We start from the raw sequence: 17,307 nt of genomic DNA on the forward strand, positions 1-17,307 counted from the left end.
AGCACAAGTGAACGGACGATAAAGTAGCTTATGAAAAAAGGAGAAATGGCTGCAGCCACTCTTCTGGGTGGGCCCGCGAGCACATGACATGTTAAAGCCTGCGAGGGATTATTTTTGTGTTTCTCAGCCAAATGCTTTCAGCAGCGTAAGACTGACATACAGCGCAGTTAAATATCAGTCACGATGTTCTGCTTTGATATACAGTACATTTTTATTGCTTTATGCAGTTATTCAGACTTTCAATCAAGCAAAACCTAAAACAGTGTAACAAGTTCCAGGGCTGCACAACAATGTGCGTAGCCCATGTGTTACTATTATTTGAGTTGTTGTGCTTTGTTTTTAAAAAGCTTGGCTTGTCATTTTATTCTGTATACTGTTTTACGGAATCAAAAGCACTCGTCTGTCATAATACGCACAGAAAGTTCACTCACCCGAGGTATTTGAAACACCTAGACCCGTCTATAAAGTGTCTATAAAGCACGTGTCCTTTGTGGAGCCATCGCACATTGACGATAGACAAAGAATTGAGCGGCTACGAGATGAGCCCTTTGACGATGGTATCTCATCGGTGTGATTTCAGAGGCTTCAGCACAATAAAACTCTGGTAATGCACCGTACATCATCCATCAGCTACTTCAAAGCACACAGTCTTTTTCTTTTGATGGCTGCTTCAAGTTTCAAAGCAAGTCAGCCAAAGACAAACTATTCATCCAAACGGCAGTCTTTGCGTCCAAGGATTGGGGCCTGGCGGCCCTGGTCCGAGGGGAAAGTGGGAAATCCCCCCCCCCCCCCCCCGCCCCCCCCCCCCACACTTGCTGAGCTGCTCCCATGCCGCCTACCGATGTCGTAATTTCTCACTGAAACCTTAACCAAACAATGAATATTCGACAGCTCAGTGGTTCTAAAAGGCAGCGCTTGTTTGCACAACACAGCCTGCCAGAACACGCTCGCCGGGTTCACTGTGTGTGACGGTACGGGGCGGATTGATTGTCACCAGGTTGGAAATGCAGACCCGTATGGACCTCCTTCTACTTACAGAGATGCAAAATCCTTCTTTCTTGTGGCTAAAAAGCACCCAACTAGGCCTCTTTGTTTGTACGTGACCATTTTCATCTTCGTCTTCGTATGCTTTGTTTGAGTTTTCTCCACGTGAGGAAAAAAGCCAAGATTGAATTCATCTCATGTGTGGAGGACGGGGCCATGTTGTACTCATTAATGACGGGCACACATGAAGAAAGTATGACTTAATTGCTATGACATTCCTGCCAACATATAAACTGTGGCGGCACAAACATTCATTCCCTGAGAAGCTGTTGAAAAATCGAATTAAGATGTAGACTAATAATCAGTGAGACCTTTGTTTGGAGCACTAGTTCCTTTAGTGAGATTCAGCACGGCAGGTTTTACAAACACCGTTTGGCGGCTGTGGGTCTCAACAAATAGTGGCTAGGCAAACTTATGAAAACACACACCCTGTTATCAGATTAAGTCTACAAAGGGTTCTCAACATCGACAAAAGGCGAGAGATATTTCTTCTTCATAAAGATCAGGTCCCTCCGTCCGTCCTCACTCCTTCCTTTGCTTTCATTTGTTCGGGCTGTCGACAGCAGGCTTGGCCTGAAATTAAAAACCTTTAGTGTTTGTTTGCTCGTTGTCACTGAGAGGCATTTCCCATCATTCCAAGGGACTACATTGCTCACGCCTTTGAAAACTTAGTTTAGTGTGGTGGGTGGTGGGCTCCAAAAGTTTAAAAAAAATTAAATATCCTCTTTATCCCCCTGAATGAGAAACCCCATTTACGCCAGGCCTTTGAATAATTATGAAAAACAGTGAATGCACTGAAACAAAGACACTTGTTTTAAGTTGAACTTTGTGACCACTGAGATGTTGTCAAATATGTTGAAGATTTTGTTTACACCCAAAGTTTAAAATTTGAAAGCTGAACAAAATATTTGCCTATTTGGGATTACTAAGGTATGCATAACACTGTTTAAAAAAGGTGATTTGTTGAAAAGAGGTGTTAACAGACAGGTCTGAGTGTATTTTTGTGTTGGGGGGAGGGGGGGGGGGGTCTCTTGGCTTATAGTTTGGGGTTAAGCACACACTCAGTGCCAGTGTGTTTGACCCAGGAGTGTCTGAAGTGTTGATTCTCCAAGAGGTCAAAGGTCACGTGGAGACCGATGACTGATGCCCACTATCCTTGTTAGAACTGGACCTCATCTGCCAGTTGCCAAAGTTACATTGTTTACTTAGCATGCGCATCACAGTGTACTCATTATCCTACTTTTTTATAGGCCACTCAGCCTCTACATTCACTACCAGCGTTCCCCACAACGACACAGTACAGTGCAATCATTTATATGCAGCTTTCACCAGCTGCTGCCACAGGTGTGTAGTGAGTGCCTCCCGATACAGAGCGCCCAACGTACTCTGAAAACAACCCGAGATATGCAACCAGGAGCTGAAACACTCACAAAATGCCAGTAAAAAAAAAATCAGATTTGGGCACGTTAAAGGATTATTTCTGCACCTTTTGTCTACACGGGGTGGAGTTGACGAAACAAGTCAGCAAGCTATTTGCAATCGACTAGTTAGCCAGGCCACAAAAAGCACTCCTACCTGGTTCAGTATGCACAGAGGTTCTGTTGCCTCTTCTGATATGACCACTTGTAGCGAATATGAACCAAAGTTATCAGCAATAATACAGATATTTTGGCGTAGGAGCGTAACGTTTCTCTCCTGAATCAATCCACCATATGGAAGCTTCCTCTTACCAAAAAGGAACATCAGAGAGGCCACGGCAACTAACAGCATGAACAAGATTTTAATGAACAGAGCAAGAGACCAAATGCATTTAGAGAGTTGAGTCACAGTCCTGGTTTTATGAGGTACAATGTTGTAGATTTAGTTGAAATGAGTTTGCCACAAATATTGAATCATAATGGCAGCATTCATTTCTCTATGACTCATTTTAGTTTGGCAAAGTTTAGGCGTTTCTTATTTATTGACCATTCATCTGTATTCGTTTTAACATGGCTTCATCTCTACTCTACTATCTGACCATGGCTGTACTCGTGTGGACTCAGACAGAGTGATCCAGACTTTGTTAAAAGTGCTGAAGCACATTAAAAAGGTAATTGCAGGCTGACAGCAACACCAGCCACCATGTCACAGCTCTCTTTGCATACAGGGGAGGAATGCAATGGGGCGACAGATAGTGTTGACGTGAAGGCCGGACACCACCTGGAGTTTTAAACCAAACTTCCAAGGTTACCTTTTCGCCTCAAGTGGCTCGTAAAAATTCCCTGAAGGTCAACTCTCCACCAGCCTCGACTACATTCAGACAGCATTCGCCTTATTGGCAATTTGTACGCGATTACCCCAAGCGTTAAGTATATGCAGGTGTTTATAAATGTAGCTTATGTGCTGCTAGCAGTTTTGAGTTAGTGTGCATTCCTGAAAATACACATTTCAGAGATAATAGGGCAAGCTGCAAACATAAAACAGAGAATGGCCAAGTGTCCCAGGTGCTAGGAAACAGCTCAGCCTCTGGCGGTTTTCATGTCTGTGTCTATACTCATAAAACTCTCATCACCACAAGGCCTCACACATAACACCTACCATCAAAATGCACATTGCAAAATGCCACACGAATCTCAAAAGCTGCCCGGGAAAGCAGTTTGAAGAAGGAGAAGAGAATTATCACTCAAATGGGCAGTTCCTTTCCACTATAAAGAGCATTTTATTGTCTTTAAGCTCACTAGTTGGGTTTTTGAAACCCTCAAATTGACAGTTGGGGTTCGGCCTTCCTGGTTTTCTGCTTTTTCTGCTGGTTCTATCCTTGTTTTTAGTGCCGATGAAGAAAACATTTGCCTACTGCCCAGCACCAAACGGCAGAGAGACTAAATTAGCTACGATAGCTTATTAAAATGGCTGACAACATTTAGTGGGGAAAAAAAGCTGATACGTTTGTTTCATAAAATGTCACAGCCTTATAAAAGTTCTAAACTTATCGTATGTTCAACGAGGCCAAGCTGACAGAGGTTTCGCTATAGATTTGGAATGTCACCCGTCCCCTAAATCAGCGTCCACAGGCTGATTTAACCTGCAGGGGAGAGAAGATTGGACTTCAACTCTCCGGTTCAACTCTTCTTAATTGTCTCCCACTGCTCCCAGTACCAGTGGGAGAGATTTGAAAGAGCCGACAGACAGGCTCTTCATCCAATGCCTCGCAGACTGTGATTCACAGCCCGGTCTCGGCCTCGGCCATTATGGTCGTGTCTTTTACGGGCTCGGGGGTGTCGGTTATTGTCGACCACAGACACACAACCAGCATGACTGATTTAGCTCTTTAGATTTGTGTAGAATTAGTCACAGCGGAGGGCTGGCCGGGACAGCGGGGAGTTTAAGACATTGTTGAGAAAGAGAAAGCCTTAAGTGGGCGGGCCTCTTTTTTTTCTCTTCTTTTCTGGTTTTACGACCCCTCGGGTTTCCACCTGTGCTGACATGGCTGAGACTTTACAATAGTCCTGAGAGAGTTACAAGCAGCCGGCTGGAAATTCCAAGCCTTTTCTTTTTTCTTTCACCCCTTTCCTTTCCCCCCCCCCCCCCCTCTCTTTTACTGGAATGGAGGGGTGGGGGCCCCGGTTATTGTGGAACATTTGTCAGGGAGCCAGTTGTAGAGGCAGGGCCAACCGGTGATTTATGGCAACATCTGCAAGATGCAAAGCCATTGTATGTGCTTTTAATCATACAAAGAGCCCTGCCTGGATTGGAGATTGGAAAGAGAAGGTCTGATGGGGTTTTATGGAGTCCGTGCTGGGATTCACACTGATGGCAACTTGTGTGGACATATTATATGACCGTGGGATTCTGAGCTGCGGATGGTGTTGCTGTGATTCAGATGGTCAAAGGATTCTCACCGAGCTTGAAAATAATCTGCGAAATGATCTAAGTGTTTTGTCTCATAAAAGGGGAAACTAGAAAAACACAAATCTTGTTGAGTTTGTCTGTTAACTGTCGGAAAGTTGGACCCAAAGTGAGTGTGACTTTGCATATAGAAAGCTCGGGTCACCTCACTTTTTAAATATTTATGTTTTAGTGCTGACAAAGCGATTCTAATGTAGAAATGAGCGCAGCGGTCGTAAAAGTCTGACACACATCCTCCAGATCATTTTCTGAGCTTTGCAACAGAGGCATAATCATTTCAACAGGCCGCCTTTAGCTGTTTGATATAATAAACATCTGTCTGCATATCACCACATCTGGCAATATTGAGGACAAATTGGCTTCAAAATTGTTTAGGAAAGTGTTTAGAAATGAGATAAGAGCGTGGCAGGCTAATTGAATTTTCCGGGATGGGCCCCTGCGGCGTAGAGAGCACAGGAGGCCTGAGGGGTCCACCCTGGATCAATGTGTGACTGCTGACATGAACACTCCGAGGTCAGACCGTGTAGATTAGACGCTGATCTGAGACCAGAGCGCAGCGGACTCCCTCAGCCGTCTGCCAGTCATTGGTGGTCTGAGGGAATTGTCGACTTCCTGTCTCATTTCCCTGGACGCAGAATCAAAGAGGGGAAACTATTCTGCAATCTGGCCCATGTTTTCTTTTTCTCCCTGACTGGAAATGTGAAGTTTGTCGCTTGTTGCCGATTCGACAAGAGACCTAAGGATCCACAGAGCCTTTTCAAAAGTGGAAACGCCTCAGCCGCTTGTTATGTCCACAAATTGTTTCTTGGTTGCAGCAATTTCAGAGACTCTGCTGACGGAGTAAATAAACCCTTCTGAGGGGAATTACATCCACCCGCCTAATTGTAACAAGCAGAATTGAGTTAATCGTCAAAGCTTGCTAAGAAAAGGGGAATCGTGTTTTGTTGAGAAGAGCGTTTGAATCCACTTCCGCTGCAAAACAAAAAAAAAAAAAAACATTCTAGCCACAGTTGCCATTAAGTCACCTTGAGAAAGGTCAGTTCACAGAAAGGGACACGCAGACATTGTTAAAAATGACCAACACGACACAATCCGGGAGTCATTTTGCAATAAATCACTGCAGTCCATCTGTTTTCCCTCAACCCTCCTCTGCTCGAGCCACAGATTTCAATGATGTGAATAAGCAGCTTGTGGGTTTGTTGAGAGTAGAATGTCTAGATAGTAGAATGTACCCTCGCTGTAGGTGTAGAAATGGATGTTTTTCAATCTGAAAGCCTTCAGCATTGAGTTTGAATTCATCATAGGTAACAAAATGCCTATATTTTCCCAAATGGATCAAACAAATGTGTGTTTTGAAAAGTGCAGAACCAGTATAGAAGCATTGAAGTTCTTTTGGTTAGCGATAGAGAATTCGAACGGCGCTTATCCTGGCGGCCACACTCATTTTCGGGGTAATTTCCCTCAGTTAGGAACCTCACTAAGCAAATTTAACAATTTGAATACACCCTCATTTCTCACCCAAGAATGCAGACAATGTGTTTAACAACGATGAAAACATAACTATAGAAAGCAGCTCTTTCTTTTCTAGTCCGACATTTAAAACCACACTGTGCTTTATTTCGTTTATCACTCCCCGGCCTCACTTATCCATCCGGTTTGAAAGACATGTTTTTTTGCTCGAACCAGACACGACTTCAAACTGAGATAGTGTTCACAGGCAGAAGTGGTCGGGTCCTTCAACGTTGCCTCAGCATTAGCAGCAGCAGCTGTTTCCCAGGTGTTTGGATATATGTGTGGCTCCGCCATCCTCAAAGAACCGGCAAGACTTTCAACAAACCTCATTCCTTGACAGTAGGATAAAGACATATAAACGTATCCAACGACCAGGTGTCTGTTAAACATGAGTCAGCCGGAAGGAAAAAGGGGCTAAATAACACGCCGTATGAAAGCTTATCACAACATCAGCATTTCCAAACCCAAACTGACACAGACCTCTAGGTTGCATATGGTTATAACAGAACTCCCTTCTACTGCATTTTCAATCTCTCTCTTCACGCTGCCAGACGGTAGAATGAAACAACCGGCCTTGAAAAGGGGATCTGACTAACTCCTGGCACCACCATGGGGAATCTGCCTTGGTAAATAAACTCCACTGTGGCCGCCACAGAGCCACAAGACGCTTTCCAAATTCAAGTTTCAACAGCTATAGCCCCGGCACACAAGCACACCTTTTCTCCCTGAGTTGGAGGGGAGAGGCCTGAAACAACAAACCAAGGGTGGGGGGGTGGGGACTGGGTGAGGGAAAGAGGGGTCATGAGTCATCTGACAAACAGAAGAATTAACTTGGAGCTAGGGCTACATTGGTCTTACCAATTTGCGGGTTTAACATTAATTACACATAGTAATTTAAGTTGCATTTAATTAGCATCATTATTGAGTCATTATTAAGGATCGCAGTATTCTTATTCACAATTGCGGTGAACCGTGGCTGGCTGCAGGAGTAATAGCTTCAGTTTCAGCGTATGGGCGTGTGAGCAAGCATGGGATCAAGACACACTGACCAATTCTGAGCACATATGAAAAATTCAAATATTGCACCCACTTTTCTTACTGAAATCAATGCTACTATAACTAGAGGTATGGCTTAATACTAATGTCTCTACTACTACTAATACAACTTCAGGTAGAAGAAACAGCTGTAGTCCTCCAATTAACCACTGCAAGGCTTTGAATGCTGGCCGTGACATCATTGGAGACCAATTGGTAATGCAAGTAATAATAATATGTTGTGGGTTATTTGTATTTTGGTGCAATTAATACAATTGTGAGATATGATCAAGGATTTTCCAGTATTCATTTAAGTCCCAACATGCCAAACACATGCAAACTCACCCAGGATCAAAGCCTTTACCTTGCTCAAAGTCCTTCAAACATTACACCAACTGTAACACTGCATCCCATGATCAAGTATCATTTGTAATAACATTCCAGGCTCTACGTGGAACCACATTGCGATACCCCATAGTGAAACACCCTCTCGCTCTCTCGGTGGGGGGGCTGGCTGATGACAGAGAGCGACGTCCTTGGCGGCCTGTGGTTCTGCTCGAGAAGGCCAGCGGCGTTCAACACCCGCCAGCCGCAGCAACTCGTACTCTAAATCCCAAGCACAACGTCCTGCCGGAAGAAGGCAGTGACGTCGTTGAAGACTCCGAGCTCTTGAAAGAATGCAGCCTCGCACATTCAGGGTTTTCCTTTTATTTGTTTACAAATGTGCAAAACATTGCTTCATTCAAAGCATGAATAACTGAATAGGCAGGGCTGCAAAATACTCGTACACAAAAGGTAAGCAAAAATAATGGAATCTGTTTATATACAATTTACAAAATATAATAAACTATATAAGAAAATGTACGTGTTCATCTATATTATTCCGCTGAAGCTGTCCTCAACAAACAGCTGTTCCTTGTTACTTTCCTCTAGGAACATCAAATTGTCCGTTACATTCACTTGTTGCACATTTTAGGAGTCCTTTTATTGCAAAAGTGTCCATTCAGTGAGGTAGAAGTTGTCCTTTTTGGTGGTCACACAGCTAAGTGCTGGTTCTGCGCTGCGGGAAGGGATCCGTCCTGCTGCTGGCAAACGGCTGCTCATAGACACTATTGCTCTGCTCCGACGCTGAGTCCTTGATGAGACTGTTCTCCTCCAGGTCGTAGTCGGCGTCCGGAGCGATGTAGGGATTCTCGTGCAGAGTCATCCCATTGTGGGTCACCGCCGGCGACGAGAGGTCCGGGTAACAGTGCTTGTTTGGCTTCCAAGGAGCCTTCCCGAATGTTCCTGCACGACAACGAGGCAACCCGGAAGTCAGACCAATGTGCGGAAAAAAAACAACAACCCCGAAACGGTTCGGAAAAGAAATGATGGACTGCAGACTCACCCATGAAGGTGTTGGGCGGGGAGAGAGCCTCATGGGGCTTCCCGTAGCCGCTACCTTCTACCTCCTCCCCAGATGGCCGGCGTTCGCTCTGCTGGGGGGCGAGGCCGAGGTGGAGGCTGGCGTTGGGGAGCTGCATGAGGACAGAGGAGGAGCAGAGGTCGAAATGCTCAGACAGGAAGTAGTCCCTCATTTTAGAGTTGGTCAGGCTGCAGCTGTAAGAGTCAACGCGGACGGGCTTTTGGTCGATGGAATAGCCTAAAGGAAAAAAAAAAGAAGGAGGGGGAGGGGGGGGGAATAATGAGTTCCTTTATAGTGTGAAAAGGTCAATCATAACCGCTCTGCAGCAATCTAAGAACTGCAGGATGATCAAGTGAGCATTTTCTATTTGACAGACCTGTGTAGACTTCTGCCGGGTCAGCGCAGTACATGTTCTCTCTGCAGAGCAGCGAGCCCATGGGACCTTGATAATGGCAGAGCAGAGGATCAACGGCTGCCTCCATGTCGGTTTCACTTCCTGTATCAAGTTGACAGAAACCTGTGAGAAAAAAAAGAAAATCATGTAATAAAAGTGTGACTCTGCTGGGGGGGGGGGGGTTTCACTTCAAAAGAAGAAGAGGGCAGGTGTTTTACCGTTCATGTCTTTGGGCGGCAGGTAGAAGCCGCTAAGCGACGAAGCCATGTACTGATGGCTGCTGCCGCTCTCCGATGGGACGTAGCCGTCCTGGCGGTCGGCGAGCGTCCCCTGGGAGGACAGGTAGCTGGGGATGTCGGCGGGCAGGTTGGTCTCATCTGGGGGCGCAGACGTCAAGTCGCGTCATACACTTGACTCGCATCAACATATTCAGGGATCCTTTGATAAAAAAAGAAGGTCAAAACTCCGACCTCCACTGTTCTCTGACCTGTGTTGGTGACGCTGCAGTCCTCGCTGCGTCGCCGCGTGTGATAGATGATGACCACCCACACCAGGGACGTGCCCACCACACAGCACACCACGGCTATGATGACAATTCCCACCGTGGTCCACCCATCGCCGTCCGATCCCGGGCCGCTCACCATGCCGACCACCACGCCGCCCTGGACCCCGGAGTCGCAGTTGGGATTCGGTATGACCGCCAGCCGAATGTTGCCCCGCTCCGTGCCCAGCGCGTTGGACATCTCGCAGGTGTACGTCCCGGCGTCTGCCTCCGCGGCGTCAACAATGATGAGGAGCTGGTTGGCCGCTGCGAAGAAGTGACGCTCGGTCACCACCAGAGGACTGTCGTCTTTGGTCCAGTTCAGCCTCGGGGGGGGGCTGCCGCCGGCGATGCACTGGAGGACGGCGGTTTCGCCGTTGGCAACGGTGCGGTCCACGAGGGGCCGCAAGAAGGAAGGCGTTTCTAAAAAAGGAGAGGGCGGGGGGGGGGATAGAAGTTAGTTTGACAAGAAACCAAAAATTTGACTTTTCCTTAACACAAGCCTCTCAGTTTAAGAAGGAGGCGCAAACAGACAGTGCCTCTCTGCTCTGATCTCACCGAGCACAGTTAGCGTAGCGTTGGCAGAAATGGCTCCGGCCGTGTTCTGAGCCGTGCAGCTGTAAACGCCGATGTCCTCGGTCTTGACGTCCACAATGAAAAAGACGTTGTCCTCCGGCATGACGTGCATACGGCGCTCGCGGGCGGCGGGGAAGTCGGTGCCGCCGTCTTTCTGCCAGGCGATCTGGGGCAAAGGGTGACCAACGGCGGCACATTCCAGCCGCGCTGTTGCTCCAGCTCGGATGCTCCGGTCCATCGGCATCTTGGTGAAGGAAGGCAGCACTGGAAATGAGATAACAGCATCACGTTAGAAGCTCCTTAGAATTTGACCAGCCGACCAACCAAGTGGATTTTTTTTTCCATCCCACACTTACTGTTGACAGTGAGTCTGGCCTTGGTGGAATAGGACGATCCAAAGTGGTTGGAGATGACGCACTGGTACTTCCCCTCGCTGGAGAACTCCACATGACGTAGCTCCAGGGTGGTCGTATACTCCGTCACCTCCGTCTCGCCTCCCATGCCCCCCTGCACCCGCAAGTGGGCCTGGTTGTGGATCTCCGCGTCGTTCAGGACCTCATTGTCTTTTTTCCAGGCGAAGGTCATGGGCGAGTCGCTGGAGCTGGCCGCCGAGCACACGAAGGTCACGTTGGTACCCTTGAGCGCCGACTGGGTCTCGGGCTGTACAGTGATTTGAGGCTTCGGGAAGTCATCTGGAAATGCATCAAAACGGAGAATATGAGATGATTTTATAAAAATAAAAAATAAAACTGAACTGAAATGTTTCCTCAGTGGACCTGGTACATTTCCATAACGTTCTTTTCACAAGCCTCATTAGCTTGACCAAAAGTCAGGGAGGAAAATTCTGAACAATCTGGGTCAGCTCGTAAATGGAAAAGCTGTGCGAATAAGTATGCAAAAAAAAAAAGTGTTACACCAAGTGAATGCATCACTTACCACACACAAACTCCTCCTGGCTGACGGCGAACAGACTCCTGCCCTTCAGCATCTGCGGGTGGGCACAGCTGGCATTGACGCAGGGCAAGAAGGTTTGTTCTGCCACCCAGACGGGAAGCCACTTCAGCTGGCAGTCGCACAAGAGGCTGGAGGTGTTCATACGCCTGCCAGGAGAGGAGATACCACGGAGAAACTTAATTCACAATGACATAGGAGGACTTTCAATGGGAAGTTTTCACAAGACTTTTGGTGATGAGTGGAGTCTTCAGAGGAAAGTGAGACCAGTGCAACATTTATAACAAAAATAATGAAGAATTCCATTCCATAGCTTTACACCAGACAGTATCCTTTAGTGAAAGGAGACGAAGGAACCTGTGAAGCCGCTAATAAGACTGTTTGGTGCTGGCTCTCTCAGTACTGCGTAATGAGCTTCACCTGGAGCTCTGTCCCACATAAACGCTGGAAGACCAACCAAAGCTGCCCTTAAACACGCTCCTACTTACAGCTCCTGAAGGTTCTTCATCTGAGAAAAGGCGTTTGTCTGGATGGACATGATGGCGTTGTTGCTCAAATCTCTGAGGAGGGATGAGAATAGAAATCAGGACTGGTGAGATCCTCACAGAGAGATGGCAACATCAGTCGTACAGAGTGAAGGCCACAAAAACTTCAATCGAGAGGGGGGAAAAAAAAGGTCTGGCTCCAGAACAATAAAACTCTAGGCCTCAGTTTGCTGTGTTAATCAAGAGAGGGCCAACTCTGGGCTGCTTTGAGCTTTGGCGACGGCTAGGAAAAAAAAAAAAAACTAATTAGAATCAAATGCAGCTGTTGTGCACACACTAACACGCACACATACACACACAGTTCCCTCCACTTGCCTTGGTGATCGATATAGTCTGGCACACATGTTAAGATATTAACGGTTTTCTGGATTCACATCAAAGCGGAGGACTGGCAGACTGTTTGGGTGTTCGGCTCTAACAAACAGCCTCTGTGTCTCAGTATGATTCACGCTGCTTAGTTTACACCACAGACTTCTGGAAACAATCGACTTACAGGTGCTGCAGCGCTTCCAGGCCAGAAAAAGACTTCTTGGTCACCGAGCGGATCTGGTTCCCATGCAGAAATCTGGTAAAAACGACAGGATTTGAATCAATCTAAAACTTTTGCTTGCTATTGCTCCCTATAAAGTCAACTGTTCCTGGCTTAAACCATCGTTTTAATGTTGATAATGAACTCACAGTTTTCGCAGCTTGTCCAGAGCAGAGAAAGGGCCATTCATGTCTTCAATGGTCCAGGAGATTTCATTATTTTGGAGATCCCTTTCCCAAGTAACAAAGAAAGATCACTTAAAAATCCACTATTCAAATATGGTCACCCTCAAAGAAGAATTACCACAGATGCAAACATTAAATTACATGAAAAATCATGAATATTATTACATTACTACTTAGACACCCTTCTTTCTACATATGATCTAATGACGTCAACAGTGACAACATTTTCCTAATCATGAAGACGTGCAGAGTCCAAACTTAAAAAAAAAAAAAAATAGAGAATAGCCATTGCTAAATATTTACACCCAGGGACAGAGGTTTTTGAAGCTAACTGAGACAGCTAAGAGCTAACGTTAGCTTCTTAGTGTCGAGTTGAAGGGAATGTATAAGAGTTGTATTCCAGAAAACAAACATAATCATAAAATGTCTCTAATAATGTTAGCTGGACTAATGGCCAACTAACATCTTACTATTAACTCTAAAACATTTAGTTCTTCATTAACTAGTTGATTTGGCTTGACCGTCCATCTCATTTACCCTTCAGTCTGGATTAGTCAAACAAAAAGAGTTTGTGCAGTACACTCACATCGCGCACACGGTAAATATTTGGTAAAAATGATTTTTAACTTTTAATTTAGTCTTTTATATTTTCATTGAGATCAAATTTGATGTAACTTTGTACTAAGTTTGAACAGAAATTAGGCTCCCTGTATTTAATTTTGAGGGAATGAAACTGATGATTAATGAAACTCCTTATATTGTAACGGCTCAAAAAAATAAGGGCAGATTATATAACTTCTATAACAATACAACTTAATACACAGCATTTGAGTTGCTAAATCCCTAAAAGTCGAAAAATTTCCCAGAGAAATTGCCTCCTTTGATCCCCCAGCTGCTCTAATGGTTTCAAACTGCTTTTCTCCTCCTCGACATGCCTGGTTATGGCTGATTGAGATTGAGGAAAGGTGTGTGTGTGTTTATGGGAGGGGGTGGTGGAGTTGAAGCCCTGAAGCTATCCATGTCTTCCTAGCTGCACACCTGCCCTACGGTGACCTCAGCAACGAAGCTTACATTTGGTTCCAGTTAAAAATCCAAACCAGGGGAAATGTCACAGAGGCTCTCTGTGGGAAAGGGGGGGGGGCGTGGGTGTGGGATAGGGGAGCCAGGCGGAGGAAGGGGAGTGGGGGATGGGGTTGAGGTCGGGGTTTTGCCTCGGAGGGGTTTTTTTATGCTTGTGGATAGACCTCAACACAGTAATCTATTTTACATCCCCAAAACAAATCAGCCAGGATATTTCCACTCAGGCAGCGGATTGATGGTGGAGGGGGCTTTAATGAGGATGAGTCCCCCACTCAATTGACAGCACTTTTTAAGAATAGTGCATATTGCCCTTTTCAGACTTCAGACAGAAGCTTAGCACAAAAACTGGCAACAATAAACCGCAAGTCTTGATTTGAAAAAATGTTTGTACAAGAAAAAACACTTTACGGAGTTGCGATCAGATATTTCATATACGTTCCATAGATGTTGAGGTAAGATTTTGCGGTGGTGCATGCAACACCACAAGGACAAAAACATTGCAAGACCGTTTGCAAAGAATTCTGCATAGAATTCTGCATGAAGCCGTTCAATTCAACTCACAGCATCTGCAAGTTGGAGAGGCCGCGAAAAGCTCCGTCTGCAATGAAGCTGACGCGGTTGTTTCCGATCTGGAGCTCGTCAAGGACGCTCAGGCCTACAAAGCTGGATTCCTCCAGTCTGGACAGATGGTTGAAGGAGAGGTCGCTGCAGCACAGACAATGAAAACATGTTAGAAAAAAGGAAAAATGATGGGGTTTTATTCGAGATTTAAGGGGCTCAATGTCTGCAACAAATGTGTTTTTTTTGAGTAAACTTAGATGAGAACCAATCTGATAGCTGGGCATGTCTCAGCCAACAGGCGGCTTGTTTACTCTCAGCTTTGTGTGATAAGAGAGAGCGAAACACAGGGCTGGGTGAGAGAAGGGGGAGGGGGGAGGGGGGGCGTTAAGGGCGGAAAGGTTTGGCCGGGAGGGAAAGAACAACAACAACCTATCTGTGAAAAACACTCCAGACACCGCAAACACTGAACTGACCGCTGCGGCAAACACGAGCCACAACAAAGGGAATTCAATCTTCTTCCAGGAATGTGTGTTGATGAGGGGAGACGGGGAGCGTGGTGCTTGACGCAAAGAGAGACGAAGAAGAAGAAAAAGTGGGACTTCCGGACGGCAGAGAAGAGGCAAAATGAGCGTGACATGTTGCTGCTCTGTGTGTGTGTGTGTGTGTAGGGGGAAGGGTGAGGAAGGGCAGGCAGGAGTGCCGGGGTTGGGGGGGGGGGGGGGGGGGGGAGTTCAGAGTGTGAATGGAAAGTGAGGAGGGTAAACAGGAGAGAGACTTACAGCTCGCCCAGTTTCTGGCAGAACTCCCAGGCGTCAGGTTGGATCCTGCTGATGGCGTTGTGGCCGAGGTGGAGCTGCTGCAGAGTCAGCAGGCCGTACAGCCAGCCCTTACTCACCTCCGTCAGGTTGTTGTAGTCCAGCTGCCTGCAGGCCCACACACACACACACACACCATGAGACCTTATGCTACGTCTGGAGGAACAGAACTCAACGCAGACTGCTGACGAATTGGCTTACAGGACTTCCATGTTGCTGAGGCCCCAGAAGGCTCCGTCCATCAGGCGGTTGAGGCCGTTTCGCTGCATCTTCAGGGAGCGAAGGGCGTGCAGGCCGTGGAACGTCAGGCCCTCCACCCGGCGCACGCGGTTCCTGCTCAGCTCCCTGAAACGGATGCAGATGCAGTATGTGCACATGCACAAAGCAGGGAAAAGGTGCAGATACGTGGCGATTTGGAATGTAACAGTACTTTAAAAGATTTATACTGGCTTACAGATTATCAGTAAAAGCCTTGCCATGGAAGAAATGGTGAGGAATTTCTGCAATGGGTGGAAAGTGTCTAATTTAAATAACTTTATGGCTCTTTAGTTTTTGTCTTCAAGGCTGCTAGTGACAAGCCTCCAAACTATTGTCAGGCCAAAGGCTCATTGGCAAAGCGAGTCATTTCATTTGAATTATCTGGAAAATCTTTAAAAAGTATCAAGACGGCGAATTAAGACTCATGAGCACAGACACGCGCGAGACATTTCCCTCGTAGAGCAAAAAGCAGTAAAGCTTACAGGTGGTGGAGGTTGGGCAGCTGGAAGAGCTTAGCCGGGATGGTGGAGAGGCGGTTGCGGTTGAGCCGAAGAACCTGCAGGCTGCTGGAGAGGTTGGTGAAGCAGCCCGTCTCCAGCGAAGAGATCCGGTTGTTGTTGAGGAACCTGAGCGAGGAGGATTCGGTCAGCGGAGCCGTATTGCAACCACAGGGACGTGCGTGCATTTTGAATGAATGTTCGTGTCAACGTCACATGACGAGGGGAGACACTCACAGGTTCTTGAGAGGCAGAGCCGGGAAGGAGCTGGCCTTTATTTCCACAATGTTGTTGTTGCTCAGGTCGAGCGTTTCCAGAGCGAGGAAGGGCCCGAGCTGCTCCCCGGAGATCCTGGTGATCCTGTTGTTTGCTCTGAAAACAGACACCGTCCCTCCAATAAATGACCAAAATACCAGGGGTCGTGCTTCCAGGTATGCAAACAGTCCAGTCCCTCAATTAGCGTGCAGTATTAAAAAGGAGGCAAAGTGTCACACGCGCTTGCGATGCTGTAACTTACCACCCACAGCGAAGCGCTTTTTTTCCTTTTGCCGAGGTTGCATATTTCTAGGATGACTACAAATTGCTCTGTGTGATCAATGTTCCAGCTCTTCAAAACCAAGTCCAAACAACCTTTCGGTTTAGCGATGTGTGATTTTGTTTATAAGGTAATTACCAACAAGGTATTTAAAAAAAAAAAAAAAAAAGGTAACCTGCCAATTACTCGGCTGATGAATACCATTCCCTCAGTGAAAGCATGCCTCGGCAGAGGCCAGCAATTTCCAGAGCTGCACGCCTCCTAAATTGCTGTGCGGGGACTGCTGGGCTCGGAGCAGAGCCTGTACAGTGCCCCCTTTGTGTACCAGAGCCGGCAGCAGAGAGGGAGAGAGTGAGGGGTGGGGCGGGCGGTAGGAATTCCCTCCGAAGCACCAGACTACAGGCCTCGTTTTCAGTATTCATTGCGATGGTTACTGCCACCCCCCCCTCCCCCCCTCGCCACACACCTTTCTGACCAGAGACCTGTTCGTTTTTATGATTCAGTTTTCCATCAGCCCCTCTGAAAAAAAAACAACCCCATCGAGGACAGATGTCTAATGTAGGTTTTGTTTGATATGTGGGGTCATTACTGTTTAATTATTGGTTGCCGTCAACCGACTGACCCTTCAAAAAGGTCGACAGCTGTCACAAAGCATTTCCGGTGAACGTGGTTCCCCGTCGGAGGCGTGCCACACCTTTTGGCCATCGCACACACGGCGGAAGATTCCAGAGTCGTCTAAGGCGCAAGATGGGAGGAATGACTCGTGCCACGGCGCCAGTTTGAGCTTGATGCACAAATAAACTGTGGAGCTGTCGCCAGGGGGAGGGGGGGGGGGGGGCGGACAAGCCAAACTTACATTAAAAAAAATATTTCTGAGGCACTAAATAAAATATCAGATCATTGACTGATTTAAATTGTTATATTACCACCTGGTGCAGAGCACAGTGACGGTAAAACAC

The 17,307-nt window shown here is 46.8% G+C and overlaps 1 protein-coding gene across 1 annotated transcript in view; it reads right to left on the bottom strand.

Moving 5' to 3' along the window:
• Positions 1 to 8,172: 8,172 nt before the first annotated feature.
• Positions 8,173 to 17,307, bottom strand: part of lrig3 (leucine-rich repeats and immunoglobulin-like domains 3) — a 13,892-nt gene continuing 4,757 nt past the window's right edge. The window contains exons 4-19 of the mRNA XM_037459891.2: positions 16,051 to 16,185; positions 15,799 to 15,942; positions 15,260 to 15,403; positions 15,023 to 15,166; positions 14,244 to 14,387; positions 12,567 to 12,647; positions 12,382 to 12,453; positions 11,832 to 11,903; positions 11,329 to 11,492; positions 10,749 to 11,084; positions 10,375 to 10,656; positions 9,763 to 10,239; positions 9,494 to 9,652; positions 9,258 to 9,398; positions 8,864 to 9,118; positions 8,173 to 8,763 (exon numbers count right to left, since the gene is read on the bottom strand). Of these exons, the coding sequence (XP_037315788.2) occupies positions 8,519 to 8,763; positions 8,864 to 9,118; positions 9,258 to 9,398; positions 9,494 to 9,652; positions 9,763 to 10,239; positions 10,375 to 10,656; positions 10,749 to 11,084; positions 11,329 to 11,492; positions 11,832 to 11,903; positions 12,382 to 12,453; positions 12,567 to 12,647; positions 14,244 to 14,387; positions 15,023 to 15,166; positions 15,260 to 15,403; positions 15,799 to 15,942; positions 16,051 to 16,185 (2,995 nt within the window). The 3' untranslated portion in view covers positions 8,173 to 8,518. The remainder of the gene's footprint in view (positions 8,764 to 8,863; positions 9,119 to 9,257; positions 9,399 to 9,493; positions 9,653 to 9,762; positions 10,240 to 10,374; positions 10,657 to 10,748; positions 11,085 to 11,328; positions 11,493 to 11,831; positions 11,904 to 12,381; positions 12,454 to 12,566; positions 12,648 to 14,243; positions 14,388 to 15,022; positions 15,167 to 15,259; positions 15,404 to 15,798; positions 15,943 to 16,050; positions 16,186 to 17,307) is intronic.

This window comes from Pungitius pungitius, chromosome 2 (assembly GCF_949316345.1).
Source record: "Pungitius pungitius chromosome 2, fPunPun2.1, whole genome shotgun sequence".
NCBI lineage: Eukaryota > Metazoa > Chordata > Actinopteri > Perciformes > Gasterosteidae > Pungitius > Pungitius pungitius.